Source organism: Engystomops pustulosus, chromosome 5 (genome assembly GCF_040894005.1).
Source record: "Engystomops pustulosus chromosome 5, aEngPut4.maternal, whole genome shotgun sequence".
Taxonomy (NCBI): Eukaryota; Metazoa; Chordata; class Amphibia; order Anura; family Leptodactylidae; genus Engystomops; species Engystomops pustulosus.
The window spans coordinates 213,958,651-213,984,714 of NC_092415.1; the positions used below are offsets into that span (position 1 = coordinate 213,958,651).

At 57.5% G+C, this 26,064-nt stretch overlaps 1 protein-coding gene across 5 annotated transcripts in view; it reads left to right on the forward strand.

The window, feature by feature from the left end:
* Positions 1-2,535: 2,535 nt before the first annotated feature.
* Positions 2,536-26,064, forward strand: part of LOC140133894 (SCO-spondin-like) — a 235,870-nt gene continuing 212,341 nt past the window's right edge. For all 5 annotated transcript variants that reach the window (XM_072154576.1, XM_072154577.1, XM_072154579.1 and 2 more), the window contains exons 1-10: positions 2,536-2,699; positions 6,188-6,358; positions 10,760-10,842; positions 11,504-11,674; positions 14,799-15,040; positions 15,125-15,227; positions 15,308-15,466; positions 16,133-16,218; positions 18,461-18,589; positions 25,840-26,002. In XM_072154576.1, coding sequence (XP_072010677.1) covers positions 2,608-2,699; positions 6,188-6,358; positions 10,760-10,842; positions 11,504-11,674; positions 14,799-15,040; positions 15,125-15,227; positions 15,308-15,466; positions 16,133-16,218; positions 18,461-18,589; positions 25,840-26,002 — 1,399 coding nt within the window. In that variant the 5' untranslated portion in view covers positions 2,536-2,607. The remainder of the gene's footprint in view (positions 2,700-6,187; positions 6,359-10,759; positions 10,843-11,503; positions 11,675-14,798; positions 15,041-15,124; positions 15,228-15,307; positions 15,467-16,132; positions 16,219-18,460; positions 18,590-25,839; positions 26,003-26,064) is intronic.

The following is a 26,064-nucleotide window of genomic DNA, read 5'->3' on the forward strand; positions in this document are numbered from 1 at the left end:
TAATCCTGCCATGTGTGATACTGACTGATGTGCTGTGTATCTAATCCTCTCCTGTGTGATACTGACTGCTGTGCTGTGTATCTAATCCTCTCCTGTGTGATACTGTCTGCTGAGCTGTGTATCCAATCCTATCCTGTGTGATACAGTCTGCTGAGCTGTGTATCTAATCCTGCCATGTGTGATACTGACTGCTGAGCTGTTTATCCAATCCTATCCTGTGTGATACAGTCTGCTGTGCTGTGTATCTAATCCTCTCCTGTGTGATACTGTCTGCTGAGCCTTGTATCTAATCCTGTCCTGTGTGATACTGTCTGATGAGCTCTGTATCTAATCCTATCCTGTGTGATACTGCCTGCTGAGCTGTGTATCTAATCCTCTCCTGTGTGATACTGTCTGCTGAGCTGTGTATCTAATCCTATCCTGTGTGATACTGACTGCTGAGCTGTGTATCTAATCCTATCCTGTGTGATACTGTCTGCTGAGCTGTGTATCTAATCCTATCCTGTGTGATACAGTCTGCTGAGCTGTGTATCTAATACTATCCTGTGTGATACTGCTGAGCTGTGTATCTAATCCTCTCCTGTGTGATACTGACTGCTGTGCTGTGTATCTAATCCTCTCCTGTGTGATACTGCCTGCTGAGCTGTGTATCTAATCCTCTCCTGTGTGATACTGCCTGCTGAGCTGTGTATCTAATCCTCTCCTGTGTGATACTGACTGCTGAGCTGTGTATCTAATCCTCTCCTGTGTGATACTGACTGCTGAGCTGTGTATCTAATCCCATCCTGTGTGATACTGTCTGCTGAGCTGTGTATCTAATCCTCTCCTGTGTGATACTGACTGCTGAGCTGTGTATCTAATCCTCTCCTGTGTGATACTGACTGCTGAGCTGTGTATCTAATCCTCTCCTGTGTGATACTGACTGCTGAGCTGTGTATCTAATCCCCTCTTGTGTGATACTGACTGCTGAGCTGTGTATCTAATCCCATCCTGTGTGATACTGTCTGCTGAGCTGTGTATCTAATCCTCTCCTGTGTGATACTGTCTGCTGAGCTGTGTATCTAATCCTCTCCTGTGTGATACTGTCTGCTGAGCTGTGTATCTAATCCTATCCTGTGTGATACTGTCTGCTGAGCTGTGTATCTAATCCCATCCTATGTGATACAGTTTGCTGTGCCGTGTATCTAATCCCATCCTGTGTGATACTGCTGAGCTGTGTATCTAATCCTCTCCTGTGTGATACTGCTGAGCTGTGTATCTACTCCCATCCTGTGTGATACTGACTGCTGAGCTGTGTATCTAATCCTCTCCTGTGTGATACTGACTGCTGAGCTGTGTATCTAATCCTCTCCTGTGTGATACTGACTGCTGAGCTGTGTATCTAATCCTCTCCTGTGTGATACTGTCTGCGGAGCTGTGTATCTAATCCTCTCCTGTGTGATACTGTCTGCTGAGCTGTGTATCTAATCCTATCCTGTGTGATACAGTCTGCTGAGCTGTGTATCTAATCCTCTCCTGTGTGATACTGCCTGCTGAGCTGTGTATCTAATCCTCTCCTGTGTGATACTGCCTGCTGAGCTGTGTATCTAATCCTCTCCTGTGTGATACTGCCTGCTGAGCTGTGTATCTAATCCCATCCTGTGTGATACTGTCTGCTGAGCTGTGTATCTACTCCTCTCCTGTGTGATACTGTCTGCTGTGCTGTGTATCTAATCCTCTCCTGTGTGATACTGACTGCTGAGCTGTGTATCTAATCCCATCCTGTGTGATACTGACTGCTGAGCTGTGTATCTAATCCTCTCCTGTGTGATACTGTCTGCTGTGCTGTGTATCTAATCCTATCCTGTGTGATACTGTCTGCTGAGCTGTGTATCTAATCCTGTGTGATACTGCCTGCTGTGCTGTGTATCTAATCCTGTGTGATACTGACTGCTGAGCTGTGTATCTAATCCTGCCATGTGTGATACTGACTGCTGAGCTGTGTATCTAATCCCATCCTGTGTGATACTGTCTGCTGAGCTGTGTATCTAATCCTATCCTGTGTGATACTGACTGCAGAGCTGTGTATCTAATCCTCTCCTGTGTGATACTGTCTGCTGAGCTGTGTATCTAATCCTATCCTGTGTGATACTGTCTGCTGAGCTGTGTATCTAATCCTATCCTGTGTGATACTGACTGCTGAGCTGTGTATCTAATCTTATCCTGTGTGATACTGACTGCTGAGCTGTGTATCTAATCTTATCCTGTGTGATACTGTCTGCTGAGCTGTGTATCTAATCCTCTCCTGTGTGATACTGCCTGCTGAGCTGTGTATCTAATCCTATCCTGTGTGATACTGACTGCCGAGCTGTGTATCTAATCCTCTCCTGTGTGATACTGCTGGGCTGTGTATCTAATCCTCTCCTGTGTGATACTGTCTGCGGAGCTGTGTATCTAATCCTATCCTGTGTGATACTGTCTGCTGTGCTGTGTATCTAATCCTCTCCTGTGTGATACAGCCTGCTGAGCTGTGTATCTAATCTCCTTTATAGAGATAGACCCAGAGACCATTCCGCTCTACAGACTCCTCTATGAGCGTGTGGGAGGTATCTAAGCCGGCTGTATCTGATGTTTGGGCTTCAGAAGATTCTTGGATACAGGAGGATGAGGTTCTCAGCGCTGCTTCTGCTTCTCTGGGTGAAGGTCACTTACTGCAGCGGGTGAGTGACATCCCAACCAGTAGGGCGAGACGGGTGTCAGGGGTGTCAGTGAGGGGAGACGGGTGTCAGTGAGGGGAGACGGGCGTCAGTGAGGGGAGACGGGCGTCAGTGAGAGGAGACGGGTGTCAGTGAGGGGAGACGGGTGTCAGTGAGAGGAGACGGGTGTCAGTGAGGGGAGACGGGCGTCAGTGAGGGGAGACGGGCGTCAGTGAGAGGAGACGGGTGTCAGTGAGGGGAGACGGGCGTCAGTGAGAGGAGACGGGTGTCAGTGAGGGGAGACGGGCGTCAGTGAGAGGAGACGGGTGTCAGTGAGGGGAGACGGGCGTCAGTGAGGGGAGACGGGCGTCAGTGAGAGGAGACGGGTGTCAGTGAGGGGAGACGGGCGTCAGTGAGAGGAGACGGGTGTCAGTGAGGGGAGACGGGTGTCAGTGAGGAGAGACGGGTGTCAGGGGTGTCAGTGAGGGGAGACGGGTGTCAGGGGTGTCAGTGAGTAGAGACGGGTGTCAGGGGTGTCAGTGAGGAGAGACGGGTGTCAGTGAGGAGAGACGGGTGTCAGGGGTGTCAGTGAGGGGAGACGGGTGTCAGTGAGGAGAGACGGGTGTCAGGGGTGTCAGTGAGGGGAGACGGGTGTCAGGGGTGTCAGTGAGGGGAGACGGGTGTCAGGGGTGTCAGTGAGGGGAGACGGGTGTCAGGGGTGTCAGTGAGGGGAGACGGGCGTCAGTGAGGGGAGACGGGCGTCAGTGAGAGGAGACGGGCGTCAGTGAGGGGAGACGGGCGTCAGTGAGGGGAGACGGGCGTCAGGGGTGTCAGTGAGGGGAGACGGGCGTCAGGGGTGTCAGTGAGGGGAGACGGGTGTCAGGGGTGTCAGTGAGGAGAGACGGGCGTCAGGGGTGTCAGTGAGGGGAGACGGGTGTCAGTGAGGAGAGACGGGTGTCAGGGGTGTCAGTGAGGGGAGACGGGCGTCAGGGGTGTCAGTGAGGGGAGACGGGCGTCAGGGGTGTCAGTGAGGGGAGACGGGCGTCAGTGAGGGGAGACGGGCGTCAGTGAGGGGAGACGGGCGTCAGGGGTGTCAGTGAGGGGAGACGGGCGTCAGGGGTGTCAGTGAGGGGAGACGGGCGTCAGGGGTGTCAGTGAGGGGAGACGGGCGTCAGGGGTGTCAGTGAGGGGAGACGGGTGTCAGTGAGGGGAGACGGGTGTCAGGGGTGTCAGTGAGGAGAGACGGGTGTCAGGGGTGTCAGTGAGGGGAGACGGGTGTCAGTGAGGGGAGACGGGTGTCAGGGGTGTCAGTGAGGAGAGACGGGTGTCAGGGGTGTCAGTGAGGGGAGACGGGTGTCAGGGGCGTCAGTGAGGGGAGACGGGCGTCAGTGAGGGGAGACGGGCGTCAGTGAGGGGAGACGGGCGTCAGTGAGAGGAGACGGGCGTCCGTGAGGGGAGACGGGTGTCAGTGAGGGGAGACGGGTGTCAGTGAGGAGAGACGGGTGTCAGGGGTGTCAGTGAGGGGAGACGGGTGTCAGGGGTGTCAGTGAGTAGAGACGGGTGTCAGGGGTGTCAGTGAGGGGAGACGGGTGTCAGGGGTGTCAGTGAGGGGAGACGGGTGTCAGTGAGGAGAGACGGGTGTCAGGGGTGTCAGTGAGGGGAGACGGGTGTCAGGGGTGTCAGTGAGGGGAGACGGGTGTCAGGGGTGTCAGTGAGGGGAGACGGGCGTCAGTGAGGGGAGACGGGCGTCAGTGAGGGGAGACGGGCGTCAGTGAGGGGAGACGGGCGTCAGGGGTGTCAGTGAGGGGAGACGGGCGTCAGGGGTGTCAGTGAGGGGAGACGGGCGTCAGGGGTGTCAGTGAGGGGAGACGGGTGTCAGGGGTGTCAGTGAGGAGAGACGGGCGTCAGGGGTGTCAGTGAGGGGAGACGGGTGTCAGTGAGGAGAGACGGGTGTCAGGGGTGTCAGTGAGGGGAGACGGGCGTCAGGGGTGTCAGTGAGGGGAGACGGGCGTCAGGGGTGTCAGTGAGGGGAGACGGGTGTCAGTGAGGGGAGACGGGCGTCAGGGGTGTCAGTGAGGGGAGACGGGCGTCAGTGAGGGGAGACGGGCGTCAGTGAGGGGAGACGGGCGTCAGGGGTGTCAGTGAGGGGAGACGGGCGTCAGGGGTGTCAGTGAGGGGAGACGGGCGTCAGGGGTGTCAGTGAGGGGAGACGGGCGTCAGGGGTGTCAGTGAGGGGAGACGGGTGTCAGTGAGGGGAGACGGGTGTCAGGGGTGTCAGTGAGGAGAGACGGGTGTCAGGGGTGTCAGTGAGGGGAGACGGGTGTCAGTGAGGGGAGACGGGTGTCAGGGGTGTCAGTGAGGAGAGACGGGTGTCAGGGGTGTCAGTGAGGAGAGACGGGTGTCAGGGGTGTCAGTGAGGGGAGACGGGCGTCAGTGAGGAGAGACGGGTGTCAGTGAGGGGAGACGGGTGTCAGGGGTGTCAGTGAGGGGAGACGGGTGTCAGGGGTGTCAGTGAGGAGAGACGGGTGTCAGGGGTGTCAGTGAGGAGAGACGGGTGTCAGGGGTGTCAGTGAGGAGAGACGGGTGTCAGGGGTGTCAGTGAGGGGAGACGGGTGTCAGGGGTGTCAGTGAGGAGAGACGGGTGTCAGGGGCGTCAGTGAGGGGAGACGGGCGTCAGTGAGGGGAGACGGGCGTCAGTGAGGGGAGACGGGCGTCAGTGAGGGGAGACGGGGGTCAGTGAGAGGAGACGGGCGTCCGTGAGGGGAGACGGGTGTCAGTGAGGGGAGACGGGCGTCAGTGAGGGGAGACGGGTGTCAGGGGTGTCAGTGAGGGGAGACGGGTGTCAGTGAGGAGAGACGGGTGTCAGGGGTGTCAGTGAGGGGAGACGGGTGTCAGTGAGGGGAGACGGGTGTCAGGGGTGTCAGTGAGGAGAGACGGGTGTCAGGGGTGTCAGTGAGGAGAGACGGGTGTCAGGGGTGTCAGTGAGGGGAGACGGGCGTCAGTGAGGAGAGACGGGTGTCAGTGAGGGGAGACGGGTGTCAGGGGTGTCAGTGAGGGGAGACGGGTGTCAGGGGTGTCAGTGAGGAGAGACGGGTGTCAGGGGTGTCAGTGAGGAGAGACGGGTGTCAGGGGTGTCAGTGAGGGGAGACGGGTGTCAGGGGTGTCAGTGAGGAGAGACGGGTGTCAGGGGCGTCAGTGAGGGGAGACGGGCGTCAGTGAGGGGAGACGGGCGTCAGTGAGGGGAGACGGGCGTCAGTGAGGGGAGACGGGCGTCAGGGGCGTCAGTGAGGGGAGACGGGCGTCAGGGGCGTCAGTGACGGGAGACGGGCGTCAGGGGCGTCAGTGAGGGGAGACGGGCGTCAGTGAGGGGAGACGGGCGTCAGTGAGGGGAGACGGGCGTCAGTGAGGGGAGACGGGCGTCAGTGAGGGGAGACGGGGGTCAGTGAGAGGAGACGGGCGTCCGTCAGGGGCAGTTACATGTCAGTAATTATTTGCCCTCCTCCCCCCGGCAGACACTGGTGTGAGAGAACGGTGCAGGTGACGGGGGAGGAGATTGTCGCCCCCCGCAGGGAGCAGCAGGTGGCGTGCTCCAGCCTGTACCAGTACAGTATGGAGGGGTGGAGGCTGGATCAGGAGCGCATGAGGCGGCAGTACGGAGGAGGCGGCATGTGCTTCATATACAGGTCAGTGTCATGTGACCCCTACATGTGTCATGTTCTAGGACGCCTCCTGCTGGGAACACAAAGGAACGACGGAAATGGGAGGTCCCCGGGGGGAGGGGGGACCTCCAGAGCCCAGATCACGCCACAGATACAGCACCAGAGCCCAGATCACGCCATAGATACAGCACCAGAGCCCACATCACGCCATAGATACAGCACCAGAGCCCACATCACGCCATAGATACAGCCGCAGAGCCCACATCACGCCATAGATACAGCACCAGAGCCCACATCACGCCATAGATGCAGCACCAGAGCCCACATCACGCCATAGATACAGCACCAGAGCCCACATCACGCCACAGATGCAGCACCAGAGCCCACATCACGCCACAGATGCAGCACCAGAGCCCACATCACGCCACAGATGCAGCACCAGAGCCCAGACCAGGCCACAGATGCAGCACCAGAGCCCAGACCAGGCCATAGATGCAGCACCAGAGCCCAGACCAGGCCATAGATGCAGCACCAGAGCCCAGACCAGGCCATAGATGCAGCACCAGAGCCCAGACCAGGCCATAGAAGCAGCACCAGAGCCCAGACCAGGCCATAGATGCAGCACCAGAGCCCAGACCAGGCCATAGATGCAGCACCAGAGCCCAGACCAGGCCATAGATGCAGCACCAGAGCCCAGACCAGGCCATAGATGCAGCACCAGAGCCCAGACCAGGCCATAGATGCAGCACCAGAGCCCAGACCAGGCCATAGATGCAGCACCAGAGCCCAGACCAGGCCATAGATGCAGCACCAGAGCCCAGACCAGGCCATAGATGCAGCACCAGAGCCCAGACCAGGCCATAGATGCAGCACCAGAGCCCAGACCAGGCCATAGATGCAGCACCAGAGCCCAGACCAGGCCATAGATGCAGCACCAGAGCCCAGACCAGGCCATAGATGCAGCACCAGAGCCCAGACCAGGCCATAGATGCAGCACCAGAGCCCAGACCAGGCCATAGATGCAGCACCAGAGCCCAGACCAGGCCATAGATGCAGCACCAGAGCCCAGACCAGGCCATAGATGCAGCACCAGAGCCCAGACCAGGCCATAGATGCAGCACCAGAGCCCAGACCAGGCCATAGATGCAGCACCAGAGCCCAGACCAGGCCATAGATGCAGCACCAGAGCCCAGACCAGGCCATAGATGCAGCACCAGAGCCCAGACCAGGCCATAGATGCAGCACCAGAGCCCAGACCAGGCCATAGATGCAGCACCAGAGCCCAGACCAGGCCATAGATGCAGCACCAGAGCCCAGACCAGGCCATAGATGCAGCACCAGAGGCCAGACCAGGCCATAGATGCAGCACCAGAGCCCAGACCAGGCCATAGATGCAGCACCAGAGCCCAGAATAGGCCATAGATGCAGCACCAGAGCCCAGACCAGGCCATAGATGCAGCACCAGAGCCCAGACCAGGCCATAGATGCAGCACCAGAGCCCAGACCAGGCCATAGATGCAGCACCAGAGCCCAGACCAGGCCATAGATGCAGCACCAGAGCCCAGACCAGGCCATAGATGCAGCACCAGAGCCCAGACCAGGCCATAGATGCAGCACCAGAGCCCAGACCAGGCCATAGATGCAGCACCAGAGCCCAGACCAGGCCATAGATGCAGCACCAGAGCCCAGACCAGGCCATAGATGCAGCACCAGAGCCCAGACCAGGCCATAGATGCAGCACCAGAGCCCAGACCAGGCCATAGATGCAGCACCAGAGCCCAGACCAGGCCATAGATGCAGCACCAGAGCCCAGACCAGGCCATAGATGCAGCACCAGAGCCCAGACCAGGCCATAGATGCAGCACCAGAGCCCAGACCAGGCCATAGATGCAGCACCAGAGCCCAGACCAGGCCATAGATGCAGCACCAGAGCCCAGACCAGGCCATAGATGCAGCACCAGAGCCCAGACCAGGCCATAGATGCAGCACCAGAGCCCAGACCAGGCCATAGATGCAGCACCAGAGCCCAGACCAGGCCATAGATGCAGCACCAGAGCCCAGACCAGGCCATAGATGCAGCACCAGAGCCCAGACCAGGCCATAGATGCAGCACCAGAGCCCAGACCAGGCCATAGATGCAGCACCAGAGCCCAGACCAGGCCATAGATGCAGCACCAGAGCCCAGACCAGGCCATAGATGCAGCACCAGAGCCCAGACCAGGCCATAGATGCAGCACCAGAGCCCAGACCAGGCCATAGATGCAGCACCAGAGCCCAGACCAGGCCATAGATGCAGCACCAGAGCCCAGACCAGGCCATAGATGCAGCACCAGAGCCCAGACCAGGCCATAGATGCAGCACCAGAGCCCAGAATAGGCCATAGATGCAGCACCAGAGCCCAGACCAGGCCATAGATGCAGCACCAGAGCCCAGACCAGGCCATAGATGCAGCACCAGAGCCCAGACCAGGCCATAGATGCAGCACCAGAGCCCAGACCAGGCCATAGATGCAGCACCAGAGCCCAGACCAGGCCATAGATGCAGCACCAGAGCCCAGACCAGGCCATAGATGCAGCACCAGAGCCCAGACCAGGCCATAGATGCAGCACCAGAGCCCAGACCAGGCCATAGATGCAGCACCAGAGCCCAGACCAGGCCATAGATGCAGCACCAGAGCCCAGACCAGGCCATAGATGCAGCACCAGAGCCCAGACCAGGCCATAGATGCAGCACCAGAGCCCAGACCAGGCCATAGATGCAGCACCAGAGCCCAGACCAGGCCATAGATGCAGCACCAGAGCCCAGACCAGGCCATAGATGCAGCACCAGAGCCCAGACCAGGCCATAGATGCAGCACCAGAGCCCAGACCAGGCCATAGATGCAGCACCAGAGCCCAGACCAGGCCATAGATGCAGCACCAGAGCCCAGACCAGGCCATAGATGCAGCACCAGAGCCCAGACCAGGCCATAGATGCAGCACCAGAGCCCAGACCAGGCCATAGATGCAGCACCAGAGCCCAGACCAGGCCATAGATGCAGCACCAGAGCCCAGACCAGGCCATAGATGCAGCACCAGAGCCCAGAATAGGCCATAGATGCAGCACCAGAGCCCAGACCAGGCCATAGATGCAGCACCAGAGCCCAGACCAGGCCATAGATGCAGCACCAGAGCCCAGACCAGGCCATAGATGCAGCACCAGAGCCCAGACCAGGCCATAGATGCAGCACCAGAGCCCAGACCAGGCCATAGATGCAGCACCAGAGCCCAGACCAGGCCATAGATGCAGCACCAGAGCCCAGACCAGGCCATAGATGCAGCACCAGAGCCCAGACCAGGCCATAGATGCAGCACCAGAGCCCAGACCAGGCCATAGATGCAGCACCAGAGCCCAGACCAGGCCATAGATGCAGCACCAGAGCCCAGACCAGGCCATAGATGCAGCACCAGAGCCCAGACCAGGCCATAGATGCAGCACCAGAGCCCAGACCAGGCCATAGATGCAGCACCAGAGCCCAGACCAGGCCATAGATGCAGCACCAGAGCCCAGACCAGGCCATAGATGCAGCACCAGAGCCCAGACCAGGCCATAGATGCAGCACCAGAGCCCAGACCAGGCCATAGATGCAGCACCAGAGCCCAGCTGAGTGTACAAAATATTGAGTGCAGAATTGTCAGCTCATACGTAATGCCGGCACTTACTGCAAATACAATAATGTTTGTTTGGATGAGACTCCAGTCACAGTAATGTCCCCAGTAGTCACAGTGCGTGCTCCCAGTAGTCACAGTGCGTGCTCCCAGTAGTCACAGTGCGTGCTCCCAGTAGTCACAGTGCGTGCTCCCAGTAGTCACAGTGCCTGCCCCCAGTAGTCACAGAGCCTGCCCCCAGTAGTCACAGAGCCTGCCCCCAGTAGTCACAGAGCCTGCCCCCAGTAGTCACAGAGCCTGCCCCCAGTAGTCACAGAGCCTGCCCCCAGTAGTCACAGAGCCTGCCCCCAGTAGTCACAGAGCCTGCCCCCAGTAGTCACAGAGCCTGCCCCCAGTAGTCACAGAGCCTGCCCCCAGTAGTCACAGAGCCTGCCCCCAGTAGCCATTGCTATAAAAATCATTCTTACCTCTTTCCTGTCATTGCATTTCTTCACCTCGTTCCCGGAGCTGTGGTGCGGGTAACACGTGATGACATCACACGTCCGCCTGCGCTGGGTCATCTCAGGGCGAGACAGTCAGATCTCACCCCTGGAATTAGGGAAGGGGAAGATTAGACAATAAAGTAATTAATGGACAGAGTGGATACAATCACAGTGGGATTAGGGGTTTGGGGGAGGGATGGGAGGATCCGAGGAATCAGGGGTATACAATAATTGGAGGAATTAGGAGGATGGTGGTTATAATGTAATGTGACGGTGATGTATCCCCCCTCTAACAGGCCCGAGACCACCAGACCCACTGTGTATAACCGCACTGTGCGGGCGTGCTGCCAAGGCTGGACCGGCGACGACTGCACACAGGGTGAGTGCTCAGTACTAGTTGCTGGTTCATGGGTGCTCAGTACTAGTTGCTGGGTGCTCAGTACTAGTTGCTGGTTGCTGGGTGCTCAGTACTAGTTGCTGGGTGCTCAGTACTAGTTGCTGGGTGCTCAGTACTGGTTGCTGGGTGCTCAGTACTGGTTGCTGGGTGCTCAGTACTGGTTGCTGGGTGCTCAGTACTGGTTGCTGGGTGCTCAGTACTGGTTGCTGGGTGCTCAGTACTGGTTGCTGGGTGCTCAGTACTAGTTGCTGGGTGCTCAGTACTGGTTGCTGGGTGCTCAGTACTAGTTGCTGGTTGCTGGGTGCTCAGTACTGGTTGCTGGGTGCTCAGTACTAGTTGCTGGTTGCTGGGTGCTCAGTACTAGTTGCTGGGTGCTCAGTACTAGTTGCTGGTTGCTGGGTGCTCAGTACTAGTTGCTGGGTGCTCAGTACTAGTTGCTGGGTGCTCAGTACTAGTTGCTGGGTGCTCAGTACTGGTTGCTGGGTGCTCAGTACTGGTTGCTGGGTGCTCAGTACTGGTTGCTGGGTGCTCAGTACTGGTTGCTGGGTGCTCAGTACTGGTTGCTGGGTGCTCAGTACTAGTTGCTGGGTGCAGGTTGTTGACCCTTTCTTCTCCTGTTTACACCCTTTGTTTCTTCTATGAGGAGGGGGATTCTTGGGGCGCTGCTTCTCCAGTTGGAACTGTCAGGACTTTGGTGTCCCCCACAATGTCACCCAGATGAGTATGGAGGAATGCTGCCTGCACCCCTGGGGCCACAGCTGGAAGAACATCACCTCCGAACTCTGCTTCAGCTGCTCCTATGTGTCACCTACTGGTAAGACCCCAGAGATCCGAAGTCACATAAATCCTGTGTCCCCTTCCCGGTGTCACTGTAGAGGATGGGGCACATTTACTTACCTGTCCCTGCGCGTTCCCTGAGGTGCATTGTCCAACGAGAAAGTACAACTGCCGCGATTAACTAAGATCGTGCACCTGATATCCTGCATGTGTGGCTTCTCCGCTCAGGTCCCTGGAGTTCACATTCTTCTTCCTGGTGCATGTGTCGCCTGTGTCCGTGTATAATGCGCTGTGCGGGGAGTCACTAAGATCCTGCACATGATATCCTGCATGTGTCACTTCCCCGCTCAGGTCCCCGGAGTTCACCTTCTTCTTCCTGGTGCATGTAAGTGCATTGTCCGTGTATAATGCGCTGTGCGGGGAGTCACTAAGATCCTGCACCTGATATCCTGCATGTGTCACTTCCCCGCTCAGGTCCCCGGAGTTCACCTTCTTCTTCCTGGTGCATGTAAGTGCATTGTCCGTGTATAATGCGCTGTGCAGGGAGTCACTAAGATCCTGCACCCGATATCCTGCATGTGTCACTTCCCCGCTCAGGTCCCCGGAGTTCACCTTCTTCTTCCTGGTGCATGTAAGTGCATTGTCCGTGTATAATGCGCTGTGCGGGGAGTCACTAAGATCCTGCGCCCGATATCCTGCATGTGTTGCTTCCCCTCTCAGGTCCCCAGAGTTTACCTTCTTTTGTGGCGCCTGAAAGGCGGCGCCGATGAGCCAAAATCTGATTGCGTGCGCCAAAATCCCTTGCTAAATGCGGCGCAAATCGGAAATCATCTGAACATGCGACGATAGTGCGGTCCTCGGAACCTTAGTAAATGAGCCCCGGTGACTCTGTAAATTACATGTCCCCTCCCTGGTGTCACAGTAAATGATGTGGCCCCTCCAACGTGTCACTGTAGATCTGCCCCTCCCTGGTGTCACTGTAGATGATCTGCCCCTCCCTGGTGTCACTGTAGAAGATCTGCCCCTCCCTGGTGTCACTGTAGAAGATCTGCCCCTCCCTGGTGTCACTGTAGATGAGCTGCCCCTCCCTGGTGTCACTGTAGATGAGCTGCCCCTCCCTGGTGTCACTGTAGATGATCTGCCCCACTCCGGTGTCACTGTAGATGATCTTCCCCACTCCGGTGTCACTGTAGATGATCTGCCCCTCCCTGGTGTCACTGTAGAAGATCTGCCCCTCCCGGGTGTCACTGTAGATGATCTGCCCCTCCCCGGTGTCACTGTAGATGATCTGCCCCTCCCCGGTGTCACTGTAGATGATCGGCCCCACCCCGGTGTCACTGCAGATGATCAGCCCCACCCCAGTGTAACTGTAGATGATCTGCCCCTCCCTGATGTCACTGTAGATGATGTGTCCCTCCCTGGTGTCACTGCAGATGATCAGCCCCACCCCAGTGTAACTGTAGATGATCTGCCCCTCCCTGATGTCACTGTAGATGATCTGCCCCTCCCTGATGTCACTGTAGATGATGTGTCCCTCCCTGGTGTCACTGTAGATGATGTGTCCCTCCCTGGTGTCACTGTAGATGATCTGCCCCACCCCGGTGTCACTGTAGATGATCTGCCCCACCCCGGTGTCACTGTAGATGATCTGCCCCACCCCGGTGTCACTGTAGATGATCTGCCCCTCCCTGGTGTCACTGCAGTTGATCTGCCCCTCCCTTGTGTCACTGTAGATGATGTGTCCCTCCCTGGTGTCACTGTAGATGATGTGTCCCTCCCTGGTGTCACTGTAGATGATGTGTCCCTCCCTGGTGTCACTGTAGATGATGTGTCCCTCCCTGGTGTCACTGTAGATGATCTGCCCCACCCCGGTGTCACTGTAGATCTGCCCCAACCCGGTGTCACTGTAGATGATGTGTCCCTCCCTGGTGTCATTGCAGTTGATCTGCCCCACCCTGGTGTCACTGTAGATGATCTGCCCCACCCTGGTGTCACTATAGATGATCTGCCCCACCTCTGTGTCACTGTAGATCATCTGCCCCACCTCTGTGTCACTGTAGATCATCTGCCCCTCCCTGATGTCACTGTAGATGATCTGCCCCTCCCGGGTGTCACTGTAGATGATCTGCCCCTCCCGGGTGTCACTGTAGATGATCTGCCCCTCCCGGGTGTCACTGTAGATGATCTGCCCCTCCCGGGTGTCACTGTAGATGATCTGCCCCTCCCGGGTGTCACTGTAGATGATCTGCCCCTCCCGGGTGTCACTGTAGATGATCTGCCCCTCCCGGGTGTCACTGTAGATGATCTGCCCCTCCCGGGTGTCACTGTAGATGATCTGCCCCTCCCGGGTGTCACTGTAGATGATCTGCCCCTCCCGGGTGTCACTGTAGATGATGTGCCCCTCCCTGGTGTCACTGTAGATGATGTGTCCCTCCCTGGTGTCACTGTAGATGATGTGTCCCTCCCTGGTGTCACTGTAGATGATGTGTCCCTCCCTGGTGTCACTGTAGATGATGTGTCCCTCCCTGGTGTCACTGTAGATGATGTGTCCCTCCCTGGTGTCACTGTAGATGATGTGTCCCTCCCTGGTGTCACTGTAGATGATGTGTCCCTCCCTGGTGTCACTGTAGATGATGTGTCCCTCCCTGGTGTCACTGTAGTTGATCTGCTCCTCCCAGGTGTCACTGTAGATGATCTGCTCCTCCCTGGTGTCACTGTAGATGATGTGTCCCTCCCTGGAGTCACTGTAGATGATCTGCCCCTCCCAGGAGTCACTGTAGATGATCTTCCCTTTCCTGCTGTCACTGTAGATGATCTGCCTCTCCCTGGTGTCACTGTAGATGATCTGCCCCTCCCAGGAGTCACTGTAGATGATCTTCCCTTTCCTGCTGTCACTGTAGATGATCTGCCTCTCCCTGGTGTCACTGTAGATGATCTGCCCCTCCCTGGTGTCACTGTAGATGATCTGCCTCTCCCTGGTGTCACTGTAGATGATCTGCCCCTCCCTGGTGTCACTGTAGATGATCTGCCCCTCCCAGGAGTCACTGTAGATGATCTTCCCTTTCCTGCTGTCACTGTAGATGATCTGCCTCTCCCTGGTGTCACTGTAGATGATCTGCCCCTCCCTGGTGTCACTGTAGTTGTTTTCTTGTGTCCTGCAGATGTCCCGTCCCCCTTCCTGATGAGGCCGTACCTCAGTGCGGCTCTGATCGGGGGTCCTTCGCCCACTCGCAGACTCTTCTCCACTTGTGTCTCGTGGAGCGGCTTCCACTTCCGCACCTTTGATGGGAAACACTACAACTTCCATGGAACTTGTACCTATGTCCTGGCGTCCTCCACTGATGCCAATTGGGCAGTGTTTGTCTCCGGTGGACCCTGCAACCGTACCAGAGCATGCCCCAAGGTATGACTGCTGACATCCTCTGTGCTGCTGTGGTCACTACATATCCCCATGTGCTTTCTCAGCAGCTGCTTCTTGTGCCTCCAGATTCTGAAGATGATCTTTGGGTTGGACCAGGTTGTGGTGTCTGGGCGCACGGTGATGGTGAATGATGTCGTTGTTCCTGATGGAGACCCCCATCTCCAGAATGGTGAGCCTCTCTGGGGGTGACTGCTGTGTAATGGGGATGTCTCTATGTCCCGCTGTCTCATGCCTCACACTGTCTCGCAGGTATCAGCATCCTATGGCTCGGAGATTTTGTCTTTGTAGAAAGCGGTCTGGGGGTCCGGGTAAAGTTTGATGGGGACAATAATATTTATGTGACTGTAAACTCAGAGCTACAAGGCAGGACCGGCGGTCTGTGTGGGATCTATAACGAAAACATGGAAGGTAAGTGACCACAGAAGTGTGAATCTGTGCTGGCAGTGCTGGGGTCAGGGGGTGGGGCTGTGCCGGAGTCAGGGGGGTGGGGCTGTGCCGGAGTCAGGGGGGTGGGTGGATCTGTGCCGGAGTCAGGGGGGTGGGTGGGGCTGTGCCGGAGTCAGGGGGGTGGGTGGGGCTGTGCCGGAGTCAGGGGGGTGGGTGGATCTGTGCCGGAGTCAGGGGGGTGGGTGGATCTGTGCCGGAGTCAGGGGGGTGGGTGGATCTGTGCCGGAGTCAGGGGGGTGGATCTGTGCCGGAGTCAGGGGGGTGGGTGGATCTGTGCCGGAGTCAGGGGGGTGGGTGGATCTGTGCCGGAGTCAGGGGGGTGGGTGGATCTGTGCCGGAGTCAGGGGGGTGGGTGGATCTGTGCCGGAGTCAGGGGGGTGGGTGGATCTGTGCCGGAGTCAGGGGGGTGGGTGGATCTGTGCCGGAGTCAGGGGGGTGGGTGGATCTGTGCCGGAGTCAGGGGGGTGGGTGGATCTGTGCCGGAGTCAGGGGGGTGGGTGGATCTGTGCCGGAGGCTTGGGGTGGAGCTGGGATAAGGTCATGTGGATGGAACTATGCTGGAGGGCAGGCCCTGCTGGGGTAACATTGCTGATCAGGAGCAAAAGAACCTCCCTCCTTCTCTTCCAGATGACTTCACGCAGCTCGGGGGCTCCATGGCTCTGAATGCCGCTGGTTTTGGGAATTCCTGGAAAGTTCAAGACTTTAGCACAAGGGTAAGTGGGAAAACCAACACTACAGGGGGTGACATGTACAATTACAGGAGGTGCTGTATGATGATGGGTGATATAGTAGGATGATGGGTGTTACCTACAATTTCTTGCACTAGAAAAAAAGGTACAAAAAGTCCCTCCGCTTTTCTCCTAAACCACGCCCACTGCCCAGCCCATTGCCCCCTGGCCTCCATCCTCCCTCATATAGTAGGCTCCTGTCCTCCAACCTCCTCATACTGTGGCCTCCTGTCCTCCATCCTCCTCATATAGTAACCTCCTGTCCTCCATCCTCCTCATACTGTGGCCTCCTGTCCTCCATCCTCCTCATATAGTAACCTCCTGTCCTCCATCCTCCCTCATATAGTGGCCTCCTGTCCTCCATCCCCCTCATACTGTGACCTCCTGTCCTCCATCCTCCTCATACTGTGGCCTCCTGTCCTCCATCCTCCTCATATAGTAACCTCCTGTCCTCCATCCTCCCTCATATAGTAGGCTCCTGTCGTCCATCCTCCTCATACTGTGGCCTCCTGTCCTCCATCCTCCTCATACTGTGACATCCCGTCCTCCATCCTCCTCATACTGTGGCCTCCTGGCCTCCATCCTCCCTCATATTGTGGTCTCCTGTCCTCCATCCTCCTCATACTGTGCCCTCCTGACCTCCATCCTCCTCATACTGTGGCCATCTGTCCTCCATCCTCCTCATATTTTGGCCTCCTGTCCTCCATCCTCCTCATACTGTGGCCTCCTGTCCTCCTTCCTCCTCATACTGTGACCTCCTTTCCTCCATCCTCCCTCATATTGTGGCCTCCTGTCCTCCATCCTCCTCATATTTTGGCCTCCTGTCCTCCATCCTCCTCATACTGTGGCCTCCTGTCCTCCTTCCTCCTCATACTGTGTCCTCCTGTCCTCCCTCCTCCTCATATTTTGGCCTCCTATCCTCCCTCCTCCTCATATTCTGGTGACGGGAGGTGCATCGCGGTGACGGGAGGTGCATCGCGGTGACGGGAGGTGCAGCCTGGTGACGGGAGGTGCAGCCTGGTGACGGGAGGGGCAGCCTGGTGACGGGAGGTGCATCGCGGTGACGGGAGGTGCAGCCTGGTGACGGGAGGTGCAGCCTGGTGACGGGAGGGGCAGCCTGGTGACGGGAGGGGCAGCCTGGTGACGGGAGGTGCATCGCGGTGACGGGAGGTGCAGCCTGGTGACGGGAGGTGCAGCCTGATGACGGGAGGTGCAGCCTGATGACGGGAGGTGCATCGCGGTGACGGGAGGTGCAGCCTGGTGACGGGAGGTGCAGCCTGGTGACGGGAGGGGCAGCCTGGTGACGGGAGGTGCAGCCTGGTGACGGGAGGGGCAGCCTGGTGACGGGAGGGGCAGCGCGGTGACGGGAGGTGCAGCGCGGTGACGGGAGGTGCAACCTGGTGACGGGAGGTGCAGCCTGGTGACGGGAGGTGCAGCCTGGTGACGGGAGGGGCAGCCTGGTGACGGGAGGGGCAGCCTGGTGACGGGAGGGGCAGCGCGGTGACGGGAGGTGCAGCGTGGTGACGGGAGGTGCAGCGCGGTGACGGGAGGTGCAGCGCGGTGACGGGAGGGGCAGCCTGGTGACGGGAGGGGCAGCGCAGTGACGGGAGGTGCAGCGCGGTGACGGGAGGTGCAGCCTGGTGACGGGAGGTGCAGCCTGGTGACGGGAGGGGCAGCCTGGTGACGGGAGGTGCAGCGTGGTGACGGGAGGTGCAGCCTGGTGACGGGAGGTGCAGCGCAGTGACGGGAGGTGCAGCGCGGTGACGGGAGGTGCAGCCTGTTGACGGGAGGTGCAGCCTGGTGACGGGAGGGGCAGCCTGTTGACGGGAGGTGCAGCCTGGTGACGGGAGGGGCAGCCTGGTGACGGGAGGGGCAGCCTGGTGACGGGAGGTGCAGCCTGGTGACGGGAGGTGCAGCCTGGTGACCGGAGGGGCAGCCTGGTGACGGGAGGGGCAGCCTGGTGACGGGAGGTGCAGCCTGGTGACGGGAGGTGCAGCCTGGTGACGGGAGGTGCAGCCTGGTGACGGGAGGTGCAGCGTGGTGACGGGAGGTGCAGCCTGGTGACGGGAGGGGCAGCCTGGTGACGGGAGGTGCAGCCTGGTGACGGGAGGGGCAGCCTGGTGACGGGAGGTGCAGCCTGGTGACGGGAGGTGCAGCCTGGTGACGGGAGGTGCAGCATGATGATAGGCACTGCTGGTCTGACCTCTCACCCCTTTTATTGGTGCAGCGCTCATGCCCTGATGTACCAGAGTTGGGTCACAGCTGTCGTCTTCCAGGGCGAGATTCCATCAGGGAAGAGGCAGAATCTGTTTGTAAGAAGCTCCTTAGCGCCCCCTTCAGTCACTGCCATCACAAGGTAAGGCAGGGCAGAGTAAGGTGGTGTATCAGGTGGGGTGGGCAGTAGTTGGGTGTATGATGTGGTGAGGATCAGGTGCTGGGCGCAGACATGGGATGCATGAGGTGGTGAGGGGGAGTAGTGGGGTGTATGATGTAGTGGGGTGTATGATGTGGTGGGGTGTATGATGTGGTGGGGTGTATGATGTAGAGGGGTGTATGATGTGATGGGGGGCAGTTGTTTGGTGTATACGATGGTGGGGGTGGGCAGTAGTGGGGTGTATGATGTGGTGGGCAGTAGTGGGGTGTATGATGTGGTGGGGAAGTAGAGGGGTGTATGATGTGGTGGGCAGTAGTGGGGTGTATGATGTGGTGGGCAGTAGTGGGGTGTATGATGTGGTGGGCAGTAGTGGGGTGTATGATGTGGTGGGCAGTAGTGGGGTGTATGATGTGGTGGGGGAGTAGTGGGGTGTATGATGTGGTGGGCAGTAGTGGGGTGTATGATGTGGTGGGGAGTAGTGGGGTGTATGATGTGGTGGGCAGTAGTGGGGTGTATGATGTGGTGGGCAGTAGTGGGGTGTATGATGTGGTGGGGCAGTAGTGGGGTGTATGATGTGGTGGGCAGTAGTGGGGTGTATGATGTGGTGGGCAGTAGTGGGGTGTATGATGTGGTGGGCAGTAGTGGGGTGTATGATGTGGTGGGCAGTAGTGGGGTGTATGATGTGGTGGGCAGTAGTGGGGTGTATGATGTGGTGGGCAGTAGTGGGGTGTATGATGTGGTGGGCAGTAGTGGGGTGTATGATGTGGTGGGCAGTAGTGGGGTGTATGATGTGGTGGGGGCAGTAGTGGGGTGAATGAGGTGGTGGGCAGTAGTGGGGTGAATGAGGTGGTGGGCAGTAGTGGGGTGAATGAGGTGGTGGGCAGTAGTGGGGTGTATGATGTGGTGGACAGTAGTGGGGTGTATGATGTGGTGGGCAGTAGTGGGGTGAATGAGGTGGTGGGCAGTAGTGGGGTGAATGAGGTGGTGGGCAGTAGTGGGGTGTATGATGTGGTGGGCAGTAGTGGGGTGTATGATGTGGTGGGCAGTAGTGGGGTGTATGATGTGGTGGGCAGTAGTGGGGTGTATGATGTGGTGGGCAGTAGTGGGGTGTATGATGTGGTGGGCAGTAGTGGGGTGTATGATGTGGTGGGCAGTAGTGGGGTGTATGATGTGGTGGGGGCAGTAGTGGGGTGTATGATGTGGTGGGCAGTAGTGGGGTGAATGAGGTGGTGGGCAGTAGTGGGGTGTATGATGTGGTGGACAGTAGTGGGGTGTATGATGTGGTGGGCAGTAGTGGGGTGTATGATGTGGTGGGCAGTAGTGGGGTGTATGATGTGGTGGGCAGTAGTGGGGTGTATGATGTGGTGGGCAGTAGTGGGGTGTATGATGTGGTGGGCAGTAGTGGGGTGTATGATGTGGTGGACAGTAGTGGGGTGTATGATGTGGTGGGGCAGTAGTGGGGTGTATGATGTGGTGGGCAGTAGTGGGGTGTATGATGTGGTGGGCAGTAGTGGGGTGTATGATGTGGTGGGCAGTAGTGGGGTGTATGATGTGGTGGGCAGTAGTGGGGTGTATGATGTGGTGGGAGCAGTAGTGGGGTGTATGATGTGGTGGGCAGTAGTGGGGTGAATGAGGTGGTGGGCAGTAGTGGGGTGTATGATGTGGTGGACAGTAGTGGGGTGTATGATGTGGGGGGCAGTAGTGGGGTGTATGATGTGGTGGGCAGTAGTGGGGTGTATGATGTGGTGGGCAGTAGTGGGGTGTATGATGTGGTGGGCAGTAGTGGGGTGTATGATGTGGTGGGCAGTAGTGGGGTGTATGATGTGGTGGACAGTAGTGGGGTGTATGATGTGGTGGGCAGTAGTGGGGTGTATGATGTGGTGGGCAGTAGTGGGGTGTATGAGGTGGTGGGCAGTAGTGGGGTGTATGATGTGGTGGGGAAGTAGAGGGGTGTATGATGTGGTGGGCAGTAGTGGGGTGTATGATGTGGTGGGCAGTAGTGGGGTGTATGATGTGGTGGACAGTAGTGGGGTGTATGATGTGGTGGGCAGTAGTGGGGTGTATGATGTGGTGGGGAAGTAGAGGGGTGTATGATGTGGTGGGCAGTAGTGGGGTGTATGATGTGGTGGGCAGTAGTGGGGTGTATGATGTGGTGGGCAGTAGTGGGGTGTATGATGTGGGGGGCAGTAGTGGGGTGTATGAGGTGGTGGGCAGTAGTGGGGTGAATGATGTGGTGGACAGTAGTGGGGTGTATGATGTGGTGGGGGCAGTAGTGGGGTGAATGATGTGGTGGGCAGTAGTGGGGTGTATGATGTGGTGGACAGTAGTGGGGTGTATGATGTGGTGGGCAGTAGTGGGGTGTATGATGTGGTGGGCAGTAGTGGGGTGAATGATGTGGTGGACAGTAGTGGGATGTATGATGTGGTGGGCAGTAGTGGGGTGTATGATGTGGTGGGCAGTAGTGGGGTGTATGATGTGGTGGGCAGTAGTGGGGTGTATGATGTGGTGGGGACAGTAGTGGGGTGTATGATGTGGTGGGCAGTAGTGGGGTGAATGAGGTGGTGGGCAGTAGTGGGGTGTATGATGTGGTGGACAGTAGTGGGGTGTATGATGTGGTGGGCAGTAGTGGGGTGTATGATGTGGTGGGCAGTAGTGGGGTGTATGATGTGGTGGGCAGTAGTGGGGTGTATGATGTGGTGGGCAGTAGTGGGGTGAATGATGTGGTGGACAGTAGTGGGGTGTATGATGTGGTGGACAGTAGTGGGGTGTATGATGTGGTGGGCAGTAGTGGGGTGTATGATGTGGTGGGGTGTATGAGGTGGAGGGTGCAGGAGTGAGGTGGAGCAGTAGTAGGGTGAATGAGGTGGGGGACAGTAGTGGGGTGTATGATGTGGTGGGCAGTAGTGGGGTGTATGATGTGGGGGGCAGTAGTGGGGTGTATGATGTGGTGGGCAGTAGTGGGGTGAATGATGTGGTGGGCAGTAGTGGGGTGAATGATGTGGTGGGCAGTAGTGGGGTGTATGATGTGGTGGGCAGTAGTGGGGTGAATGAGGTGGTGGGCAGTAGTGGGGTGAATGAGGTGGTGGGCAGTAGTGGGGTGTATGATGTGGTGGGCAGTAGTGGGGTGTATGATGTGGTGGGCAGTAGTGGGGTGTATGATGTGGGGGGCAGTAGTGGGGTGTATGATGTGGTGGGCAGTAGTGGGGTGTATGATGTGGTGGACAGTAGTGGGGTGAATGATGTGGTGGGCAGTAGTGGGGTGTATGATGTGGTGGGCAGTAGTGGGGTGTATGATGTGGTGGACAGTAGTGGGGTGTATGATGTGGGGGGCAGTAGTGGGGTGTATGATGTGGTGGGCAGTAGTGGGGTGTATGATGTGGTGGGCAGTAGTGGGGTGTATGATGTGGTGGACAGTAGTGGGGTGTATGATGTGGTGGACAGTAGTGGGGTGTATGATGTGGGGGGAAGTAGTGGGGTGTATGATGTGGTGGGCAGTAGTAGGGTGAATGAGGTGGGGGGCAGTAGTGGGGTGTATGATGTGGTGGGCAGTAGTGGGGTGTATGATGTGGTGGGCAGTAGTGGGGTGAATGAGGTGGTGGGCAGTAGTGGGGTGTATGATGTGGTGGACAGTAGTGGGGTGTATGATGTGGTGGACAGTAGTGGGGTGTATGATGTGGTGGGCAGTAGTGGGGTGTATGATGTGGTGGACAGTAGTGGGGTGAATGATGTGGTGGACAGTAGTGGGGTGTATGATGTGGTGGGCAGTAGTGGGGTGTATGATGTGGTGGGCAGTAGTGGGGTGTATGATGTGGTGGGGAAGTAGAGGGGTGTATGATGTGGTGGACAGTAGTGGGGTGTATGATGTGGTGGGCAGTAGTGGGGTGTATGATGTGGTGGGCAGTAGTGGGGTGTATGAGGTGGTGGGCAGTAGTGGGGTGTATGATGTGGTGGACAGTAGTGGGGTGTATGATGTGGTGGGCAGTAGTGGGGTGTATGATGTGGTGGGGTGTATGAGGTGGAGGGTGCAGGAGTGAGGTGGAGCAGTAGTAGGGTGAATGAGGTGGGGGACAGTAGTGGGGTGAATGATGTGGTGGGCAGTAGTGGGGTGAATGATGTGGTGGGCAGTAGTGGGGTGTATGATGTGGTGGACAGTAGTGGGGTGAATGAGGTGGGGGGCAGTAGTGGGGTGAATGATGTGGTGGACAGTAGTGGGGTGTATGATGTGGTGGACAGTAGTGGGGTGTATGATGTGGGGGGCAGTAGTGGGGTGTATGATGTGGTGGGCAGTAGTGGGGTGTATGATGTGGTGGGCAGTAGTGGGGTGTATGATGTGGTGGACAGTAGTGGGGTGTATGATGTGGTGGACAGTAGTGGGGTGTATGATGTGGGGGGAAGTAGTGGGGTGTATGATGTGGTGGGGGCAGTAGTGGGGTGTATGATGTGGTGGGCAGTAGTGGGGTGTATGATGTGGTGGGCAGTAGTAGGGTGAATGAGGTGGGGGGCAGTAGTGGGGTGTATGATGTGGTGGGCAGTAGTGGGGTGTATGATGTGGTGGGCAGTAGTGGGGTGAATGAGGTGGTGGGCAGTAGTGGGGTGTATGATGTGGTGGACAGTAGTGGGGTGTATGATGTGGTGGACAGTAGTGGGGTGTATGATGTGGTGGGCAGTAGTGGGGTGTATGATGTGGTGGGCAGTAGTGGGGTGTATGATGTGGTGGGCAGTAGTGGGGTGTATGATGTGGTGGGCAGTAGTGGGGTGTATGATGTGGTGGGCAGTAGTGGGGTGTATGATGTGGTGGGCAGTAGTGGGGTGTATGATGTGGTGGGGAAGTAGAGGGGTGTATGATGTGGTGGGCAGTAGTGGGGTGAATGATGTGGTGGACAGTAGTGGGGTGTATGATGTGGTGGGCAGTAGTGGGGTGTATGATGTGGTGGGGAAGTAGAGGGGTGTATGAGGTGGTGGGCAGTAGTGGGGTGTATGATGTGGTGGACAGTAGTGGGGTGTATGATGTGGTGGGCAGTAGTGGGGTGTATGATGTGGTGGGCAGTAGTGGGGTGTATGAGGTGGTGGGCAGTAGTGGGGTGTATGATGTGGTGGGGAAGTAGAGGGGTGTATGATGTGGTGGGCAGTAGTGGGGTGTATGATGTGGTGGGCAGTAGTGGGGTGTATGATGTGGTGGACAGTAGTGGGGTGTATGATGTGGTGGGCAGTAGTGGGGTGAATGAGGTGGTGGGCAGTAGTGGGGTGAATGATGTGGTGGACAGTAGTGGGGTGTATGATGTGGTGGACAGTAGTGGGGTGTATGATGTGGTGGGGAAGTAGGGGGCTGGATGAGGTGGAGGGTGCAGGAGTGAGGTGGAGCAGTAGTAGGGTGAATGAGGTGGGGGACAGTAGTGGGGTGTATGATGTGGTGGACAGTAGTGGGGTGAATGAGGTGGGGGGCAGTAGTGGGGTGAATGATGTGGTGGACAGTAGTGGGGTGTATGATGTGGTGGACAGTAGTAGGGTGTATGATGTGGTGGGCAGTAGTGGGGTGTATGATGTGGTGGGCAGTAGTGGGGTGTATGATGTGGTGGGCAGTAGTGGGGTGTATGATGTGGTGGACAGTAGTAGGGTGTATGATGTGGTGGGCAGTAGTGGGGTGTATGATGTGGTGGGCAGTAGTGGGGTGTATGATGTGGTGGACAGTAGTGGGGTGTATGATGTGGTGGACAGTAGTGGGGTGTATGATGTGGGGGGCAGTAGTGGGGTGTATGATGTGGTGGGCAGTAGTAGGGTGAATGAGGTGGGGGGCAGTAGTGGGGTGTATGATGTGGGGGGCAGTAGTGGGGTGTATGATGTGGTGGACAGTAGTGGGGTGTATGATGTGGTGGACAGTAGTGGGGTGTATGATGTGGTGGACAGTAGTAGGGTGTATGATGTGGTGGGCAGTAGTGGGGTGTATGATGTGGTGGGCAGTAGTGGGGTGTATGATGTGGTGGACAGTAGTGGGGTGTATGATGTGGTGGACAGTAGTGGGGTGTATGATGTGGGGGGCAGTAGTGGGGTGTATGATGTGGTGGGCAGTAGTAGGGTGAATGAGGTGGGGGGCAGTAGTGGGGTGTATGATGTGGGGGGCAGTAGTGGGGTGTATGATGTGGTGGACAGTAGTGGGGTGTATGATGTGGTGGACAGTAGTGGGGTGTATGATGTGGTGGGCAGTAGTGGGGTGAATGAGGTGGTGGACAGTAGTAGGGTGTATGATGTGGTGGGCAGTAGTGGGGTGTATGATGTGGTGGGCAGTAGTGGGGTGTATGATGTGGTGGACAGTAGTGGGGTGTATGATGTGGTGGACAGTAGTGGGGTGTATGATGTGGGGGGCAGTAGTGGGGTGTATGATGTGGTGGGCAGTAGTAGGGTGAATGAGGTGGGGGGCAGTAGTGGGGTGTATGATGTGGGGGGCAGTAGTGGGGTGTATGATGTGGTGGGCAGTAGTGGGGTGTATGATGTGGTGGGGCAGTAGTGGGGTGTATGATGTGGTGGGCAGTAGTGGGGTGTATGATGTGGTGGACAGTAGTGGGGTGTATGATGTGGTGGGGCAGTAGTGGGGTGTATGATGTGGTGGGCAGTAGTGGGGTGTATGATGTGGTGGACAGTAGTGGGGTGTATGATGTGGTGGGCAGTAGTGGGGTGTATGATGTGGTGGACAGTAGTGGGGTGTATGATGTGGTGGGCAGTAGTAGGGTGTATGATGTGGTGGGCAGTAGTGGGGTGTATGATGTGGTGGACAGTAGTGGGGTGTATGATGTGGTGGGCAGTAGTGGGGTGTATGATGTGGTGGGCAGTAGTGGGGTGTATGATGTGGTGGGCAGTAGTTGGGTGTATGATGTGGTGGGCAGTAGTGGGGTGTATGATGTGGTGGGCAGTAGTGGGGTGTATGATGTGGTGGGCAGTAGTGGGGTGAATGAGGTGGGGGCAGTAGTGGGGTGTATGATGTGGTGGGCAGTAGTGGGGTGTATGATGTGGTGGGCAGTAGTGGGGTGTATGATGTGGTGGGCAGTAGTGGGGTGAATGAGGTGGGGGGAGTAGTGGGATGTATGATGTGATGGGGGGCAGTTGTTTGGTGTATACGATGGTGGGGGTGGGCAGTCGTGGGGTGTTTGAGGTGTTGGGGGCAGGGATGTGCATAGGAGGTGGTCTGTTTTGCACCCCAATGTCTCCTGGATCCTCACTGCACCTTCTCCTCCTTCCAGGTGGACCCCAGTGGCTTCTATGACACATGTATGTACACCTACTGCCAGGACAATGGCCCTGGGCAGGACAGGACTGCCTCTGTGTGCCAGACATTTGCCAGCTATGCCCGGGAATGCTCCCAGAAGAAGATCACCATCACCTGGCGGAAGACCAGCTTCTGTGGTGAGTAGTGCTGGTGGGCACCGTGGAGGTGGCTATGTGTTATGGATGTATTGATATTGATG